The sequence below is a fragment of the Hyposmocoma kahamanoa genome, unplaced genomic scaffold (genome assembly GCF_003589595.1).
Source record: "Hyposmocoma kahamanoa isolate Upper Pololo Valley unplaced genomic scaffold, ASM358959v1 185, whole genome shotgun sequence".
Classification (NCBI taxonomy): Eukaryota; Metazoa; Arthropoda; class Insecta; order Lepidoptera; family Cosmopterigidae; genus Hyposmocoma; species Hyposmocoma kahamanoa.
In genome coordinates this window covers 2,208,682-2,216,579 of record NW_020653715.1, presented here as the reverse complement: position 1 = coordinate 2,216,579, position 7,898 = coordinate 2,208,682, and the positions used below count along the sequence as shown (strand labels likewise).

Genomic DNA, 7,898 nt, shown 5'->3' with positions numbered 1-7,898 from the left:
TTTAATACTACTGTCTCCGGTCAAGGACTCCAGATAGCGTCCTGCGGAAAATATGAATTTTGTTTCTAAGCATGCAAAGAGGTCCAATGAGGAGTCGAAGTTAAGCAACTGATTTAGATACCTAAGTGCACGGGGCAGGGGGGCCATCTCACTCACTCTACATCGTGTGGTAGGTACTGCAAATAACCTCATTCTATGAAGTCGCACCAGATTAGTTCTAGGTACCATAAAGCCTACCTTGGACAACAAAAATGGGTTGTATATTATTCCCCGTACCAGACGAAACACATACGTTACAAGAGCCAGATTGCGTCTCACTTCTAGCATTCTATAATTTACCATTTTGTACATGTGCACTATTGTGTACTTATGATTCACTATAATATAATTATTTCTTCATTATATTGTAAATTTTACGCTCACTTTTCGAAAAGTAGTATAAAATGGCATGTAGTTGTATTTGTATGAAATTTGTAATGTAGAGAGAAATAAACTAGACTAAACTGTTTTATTAAATTTATGAAATACTATGACGTCACTACACTTAGTATTAGTGCTACATCGTACATAATTATGAGGTATTTATTAACTATGAAACGCGGCGTAGCGTAACGAATCGGAACAGAACCAAATAAAATTTCATATTATCATTGTCACAATACTACAGTAGGAAACCTATTAACGAAAAACACAACACAATACTTATAAAACAAAATATCACTGAGTTTTAAAGACTGAGAAAATACCTTTTGGGACTTGAAATAGTGCTGATGGTATCGACATAAATGTCACAGATACCAAAACCTAAAAGTTTTCCCGTCGTAACATCGCAGTCCGCTTTAGTTTCTCAACAGATACCCATTGTCGGTAACCATAATCGATCCAGTGATTCCTATAGCTTTATCACCAGCAAGGTACAAAATTAGTTCAGCAACCTCGTCGGAAGTACTGACTCTATTCAGAGCAGTCATCTCTTTTAGATCATCAAGAGTGTGTTCGAAATTCATGTTATCGAAGAAGTCTGTCGCCACCGGACCGGGGTTGACGCTGTTAACTCTGATACCTGTGAGAAAGGTTATAATAGTTTTAGAGTACTTTGGTTATTTTCCGTACTACAGTAAAATGCGTTGTGAGGAGAGATAACGAACGCCGGATGAAATTTCCAGCTCTAGGACCCCGCCTTTATCCAGTTATGTCAGTTAATCCAAAATTATTCCCTACATAACATATTTACCTTTGGGAGCAAATTCCAATGCGGCGCCTCTAGTAAAATGGTCCAAAGCAGCCTTAGAAACACAATAAGGCAGAAGCTTTCCATCAAACGGCAGAGACTTCGCCGCAACACTTGAAATATTGATGATATTCCCTTTAGTCTTCGTTAAATGAGGAACAGCTAACATAGTAAGTTCAGCTACAGCTCTCATATTAGTTCTCATTATGGTATCATAAGCTTCCAAGAATTTCCCATCAGAAAGACTACCGTATTTGCCAAACCCTGCATTATTAACCAATATATCAATTTTGCCAAACTTATTCACAGTTTCGTCGATGATTTTCTTAGCGTCTGTAGTGACGTCAGCTTTAAGACTCAATGATTTGGCATTCTTTGAAAGTTTTTCAGCTACAGCAGTCAGTTTGGTTTGGTTTCGTCCGACTATGACTACGCTGGCTCCTTGTTCAGCAAACAGCCTGGCTGTGGCAGCTCCAATACCGGAGCTTCCACCTGTGATTATCACTGATTTTCCTGCGAAACTCATTTTTGGTATATCTTTTACTCTTATCGTTTATTTTCTTTTCTTTCTGAGTCTATTGCGGCACTTGTTCGATTTTGATTCCACGTTGTTTAATTTGGGTCTTTTCCACAATCTAAGCGATATGCACATTAGCATGTACGAGTAGTTTCTTTATTTTAAAAGACTGTAGCATTTGTATCAAGTAAGCAAATGATTGTGAATAAATGGCAAGTAGACGTCAGATTTATAGTTACGCGTCCACAATGAATATAGGCAACGTATTGTTTGTTTGTTTATCTTTAATATTGTATCTAAAACTTTAGACTTTATTTTTTTCTTACCTGAGTACAAAAATATATCAGAATTAAACAGCAAAACTAGTCTTTTGCACAGTGCACCAATAGATGAACTGACTTATTTTATTCATGGATTTCATAAAAAAAAACTTTTATTTTCAGACTATGTATACCCAACAGTGAACTTGTATAAGTTAAACCACTTTTAATGCCACAAATTAAGTACACAATTCTTTATCCAGATGGTGTAATAAAGTTTATGCGGAATTAATTTCAACAATTGTAAAATAGACCTTACATGCATTCTCTCAAGGGTGACTTTTACGAAATGTACTGAAATTTTAAATGCTCTCAATTTATAGTTCAAATTGACCAATTCTGATGTTATTGTGAGTTTAGTGTATGATTGAAACCGTTTATGTAATTTTGATGCAGATGCTTATTATAACAAAAAGTGTTCGTTTTATAGCGTGTGTGTCAATCCCAGGTTTTCATCAATATCAATCCATTTATACGTCCCATTGCTGGGTACGGTGTCTCCTCTTAGGTGAGGGTTTTAGGCCACAGTTCGCCACGCTGTCCCAGTACGGGTTGGGGATTTAACACGTTTTTCCCAGGGTTGAGTACCTTCTTCGTCGTGCTGATTTTACGATATTTTCCTTCACTGAAAGGTCACGATAAATTTCAAATTAAATTACGCACATAAATTCCGAGAAACGCAGAGATGAACAAACCCACGGCCGCTGCTTGAGACCACTTTTTGATACTCTGTTATAACATGAAATTATATCAAGATACAGTCAAGTAAAACCAAGTGACATAGCTATCGAAGAAATAATAATTAGTTACAAAATCGTGTTTTAAAACAATTATACGCTGGACAATGACTTTGCTAAAACATTGTATTGTAAACGTATGAATCCACGCGTTCCGCATTGGTACACAAGAGAACTTCAGGGTCAATCTCCATTGTCAATATGTGTACTCGATAAGCAGGTTCGATTTCTGATAGGACCAAATTATATTTGACTTCCAGCAAGGCTTCGGTCTGTAATAATGCCGCCTGAATCAATTTTGTTTCAAATAACTCCATACCTTGAGAAGAATTGTTGTTATTGTCAAAATCTTTTTCGAAATTTATTTTTATTTCTTCATTTAGAACTCCTTACTAAGCAACAGACGTTACTTTTTAAAAGTTAGCGCGAAAAAAAAATTGAAATAAGAAAGTTAGGTGAGGTCGACATATTTTTTGAAGGTGGAAAACGAAATTTTTTTAATAAAAAAAGAAGTGCGCATTTGACTTCCATCTCACCTGATGGAAAGTGACGATGAAGTCGACGATGGAGCATCTGAGAACATCAAAACTTGTCGAATTATGACACGAACTATTGCCACAGCCCCCGTATTCATGAAATTTGACCCCATCAAATATACAACTGATAGCTGAAACAAAGGCGTATTTCTCAGTTTGAACGATAACCTAAAATACTTATTTATACAACGTAAAGTGTAGCCTAAAGTAAAAAATATAAGCACTGCTTTAAAAACATTTAATAATACAATATAATTAACATCAAATAACAAAGAAGAATTAATATAATTAAAAAAACACAATCCTCTAATTATAAAGACTGAGACGTTGCCTTTACTTCCTGAAATTATAATATTGTTTTTTATGGTATAATGACAGAATTAACAAGTCGCATACGTGGTGGTCAACGATACGCTTATCCATAACAGTTGCTGCCACTAAGAACTTCAAATCACCACGACCTAAGCACTTAAACAAATGAATGGATTAAACTTGTGGGGTTGACTTTTAACGTTAAATATTGAAGTTGATTGCAATCTGACCACTTTGTCAGTCTTTTCATTGATATCTAGTATTATTGTTAAATGAATAACATAAAGGTTTTTCCATCGACGATGCGAGATAAAATGAGGAGAGACGAGAATTTAAATCTCGCCGGCCTATTTCCATCGAAAATTGCCATTAATAGACATCGCGAGCTCGGACTGTGGTTCTGGATAGTGAAGATTCAGTGCTGTTCAGTTCATCATCTAGGTGTAAAATCGTGGCTGAAATTGCATGAATAGTATCCCGTAAATTATTATTGTTAAATACGTCAACGGTAGAAGTATCAGATGTAACCATCTCTTTTTAAATCTCAGATCGTACATACCACACAATCTCGCAATTTATATTAATGGCTATCGCGAGCGAGAAAAACGTAAAAAATATTTCAATTCTCGCCTCGTCCATCTTCGTCAATCTAGACCATTTCCACCGAAGATGGGCTAGGAGAGATTTGAAATTTTGTCATACAAATTTCAATTCTCGTCTCGCCTCGCCGGTGGATAACCAACTTAATTGTGGTTTTTCACAAGGCACAAGGGCACCGTGCGATAATTACTTTACAGTTTGTACCGTGCCCGTGTGTTAGCCGCTTTAGGGTTTCAGAAGACGCCCATTATCAACAACCATAATCGAACCAGTAATTCCCAGAGCTTTATCACTAGCAAGGTACATAATCAATTCGGCAATCTCTTCGGGAGCACTGATTCTCTTCAGAGGAGTTAACGTCTTCAAATCATCGAAGCTTATGTCAGCACCCATGTTTTCTAAGAAGTCTGTTGATACCGGTCCAGGGTTGACACTGTTGACTCTGATACCTGTAAATGGTGTTTGCTAATTATGAGGTTTTGTAAAAACAGCAAAATCAGGTCGATTTTCCATCGCTCACGTAAGTCATAGTTGGAAAAAGATGTTCCATATATATAGATACATGTACAAACATAGCTATAAGGAGCGATATGAAGTTGTTAAAACCACCAAATATTAGTTAATTATTTTCCGAATTACGGATTTTCGGAAAGGTTTCACGGCTTCGTAAGACAGTGGACAGCGGAGAGTGACCGTTCTCGTTACTTTTTTAAGCTGTCACTCCTGACTTTGAATGTTTTTTGTTCAGATTCATGAGAATGAAGGCATTTGCTGTCTTATCACTTTGGGTTCTAATTAGATATTAAACTAATTAGAACCCAAAGTGATAAGACAGCAAATGCCTATTAACACAGAGGCATAATGAATAAATATATTGATAAGTAAATATGACTATAATATACCTTTCGGAGCGAATTCCAACGCTGCTCCTCTAGTAAAATGATCCAAAGCAGCCTTGGAAACATTATAACTTAGATTCCTCGTATCAAAAGGCAAAACAATAGCTGCAACACTTGATATATTGATGATATTCCCTTTAGTCTTCGTGAGATACGGAAGAGCTAACATAGTAAGTTCAGCTACAGCTCTCACGTTTGTTCTCATTACAGCGTCATAGGCTTCCAAGAATTTCCCATCAGTAAGAGATCCATATTTAGCAAACCCTGCATTGTTGACCAGTACATCAATTTTGCCAAATTTATTCACAGTTTCATCGATGATTTTCTTTGCATCTGTAGTGACATCTGCTTTAAGGATCAATGATTTGGCATTCTTTGGAAGTTTTGCGGCTACAGCATTTAATTTGGTTTCATTTCTTCCTACCATGACTACACTGGCTCCTTGTTTAGCAAATAATATGGCTGTGGTAGCTCCAATGCCGGAGCTAGCCCCTGTGACTATCACTGATTTGTGTGTAAAACTCATTGTTGGTATATCTTTTACACTTATCCTTTATTTTCTTTCTAATTAATTTCACGGCTCTTGTTCGACTTTTAATTTGTGTTATTTTCCACAACTAAGAGAAAGACACTTATGTACGTCTTTAGCCCTAAAGATAGCGTCTCTGTCTAGTACACAACTGAATATAAAGTAACGTTAGTGATACGTATGTATTTATATCACAGTTTGATTGCTTATCTCTGACGTGTACGTCCACTTGAGTAAATATTACGTAATATTTTTTACTATAATATTCCACTTGTTTAATGTTACTAAATTGAGTTTTGTTGTATTATATGACACATATCTTGTATGGATAATCGTTTATGGAATTTAGATTTCTTGTACAATATTTCTCTGAGTGGCACTGCGACTGTTATGGACATGCATGTCGCTTTCCACCAAGTGCACGAGTTGTTTATCTTTAAATGTTAGCTTCAGTGGTATTAGTTGTTCGTGGTTTAGTAGCAATACCTCGCGCTTGCGCTGAAGGGAAAAATCGTCGTGAAGATATTCCCAGAAAGGTTTACAACCCTTGGATGCTGTGTACAGTACCTAATCCGAATAATTGTATTTGATAATGACAACAATGACATGAATATTAAATAATTCGCAAGTTTTTGTGTTAGGTATTCATACAAAATAAAATAAACATAACTTCTTGTAATTATAGTCTAGAGTAGGGTAGTTTGTATTAATACTAGACATAGTATAATAAAACAAGTATGATAACTCTATTCATACGCAGCCGCAGCAGCGCGGCTTGTATGTGTGTGCACGTGCGCAAAATAAAGAAAAGCGCGTGTGATGACCAATGCTATGCAATGCGAGTGTTTCGCGAGATTGTGCGAATGTGTGCACACAGCCGTACACAGCAAGCGGCGAGTGCGTACACGTACAAACTGCGCTGCGACGTTTATATGGAGTTACCATTCTTGTGTTATTTTACTTTGCTAATATCATCTCGGTTAGCCGTAACCATAGGACACGTACGGGAGTCACCACACTTGTTAACGCAGAACTGCATTACGCCGCGCGCCGGTCAGAAAATGATCATTTTATTATACAAAACAAATTGTATTCGTGCAATCTATAATATCCGACCAAGAAATAGCTGCAAACCAATTTTTATAAAAGAATATTTTCACACTTTCTTGTATATTTTTCATGGAAACAAAGAAAGAAAGGATAAATATTAATCGAGATCGCCGAAATACCATCTTAGTCTAACCAACACCCCGTATCGGAATTGAAATAGCCCACATTATAGAGCAGTAAAAATCTATTATAACAAATGACCTGACACATTAAAAACTTTTTTTTGACAAATTATTACTAAATTAAAAGTGCTATTACTCAGTTAATGAATATTTTTACGATGACTCTCTTAAGTAATAATATTGCTACCCTTATGTTAACTATTAACTTGCATTTAAATTGTATTATTAATTTTAATTCTTGTATTCAAATTGTATTATTAATTTTAGTTTATAAGACTTATCATACTGGGTGCATGTAATTTTAAATGTAACGTGTCTACCAACGCACATGAATAAATAAATAAAATAAAAAAGCTTTATGTCGATGAACGTAAGAGCGGAATAGACGTGCGTTTCGCATCGGTTCGTGCGAACGCTGCTCGACACAGGTCGGCAACGAATCAGGGGGTCTGCTCTCATTCTTCGCCCGACATCGGTCCGAAAAGACGCATGATGCGAGTGAAGCTTCTTGACGTTGTTTTTTAATTTGGTCGAATATTATTTATTTCACAGTTATTTTTAACCGACTTAAAAAAAGGAGGAGGTTTCAATTCGTCGCAATGTTCTTTTTTTTGTATGTATGTTACGCGATAACTCCGGTATTTGTGAACCGATTTTCATGATTCTTTTTGTTGGAAAGGGGCTACTTCCATAGTGGTCCCATTTCATTTTGAAGAAAATCATCCACCTCGAAGGGTGGCTGTTCACGCATGAAGATTCATTTTTATAAATAGCGCCTAACTTTAATTTAGGAGCAATTACTTTAATGGTCGATTTTGCTATTTCTCCAATTCAAGGCGTTTTTCTCTCAATATACTTTGAGTAGTGAGAACCGATTTGTTTGTTGGACCGATTCAATAAAACTTAGCAAATAGACGTAATTCCACTTACTTTTGAGGTCGGTTTTTTTAGTACTCTGTACTGAGATTATTTCCGACGGGTGCCA

The 7,898-nt window shown here is 36.2% G+C and overlaps 2 protein-coding genes across 2 annotated transcripts; both read right to left on the bottom strand.

The window, feature by feature from the left end:
• LOC113226270 (uncharacterized oxidoreductase TM_0325-like) lies at positions 1-1,813 on the bottom strand. Its single transcript, XM_026458833.1, has 2 exons — positions 1,235-1,813; positions 1-1,063 (listed from the first exon to the last, which is right to left on the bottom strand). The coding sequence occupies exons 1-2, from the start codon at positions 1,755-1,757 to the stop codon at positions 840-842; spliced, it is 747 nt and encodes a 248-aa protein (XP_026314618.1). The 5' UTR covers positions 1,758-1,813; the 3' UTR covers positions 1-839.
• Positions 1,814-3,565: 1,752 nt separating this feature from the next.
• On the bottom strand, positions 3,566-5,751 carry LOC113226247 (3-oxoacyl-[acyl-carrier-protein] reductase FabG-like). Its single transcript, XM_026458808.1, has 2 exons — positions 5,156-5,751; positions 3,566-4,702 (listed from the first exon to the last, which is right to left on the bottom strand). The coding sequence occupies exons 1-2, from the start codon at positions 5,676-5,678 to the stop codon at positions 4,479-4,481; spliced, it is 747 nt and encodes a 248-aa protein (XP_026314593.1). The 5' UTR covers positions 5,679-5,751; the 3' UTR covers positions 3,566-4,478.
• Positions 5,752-7,898: the final 2,147 nt, after the last annotated feature.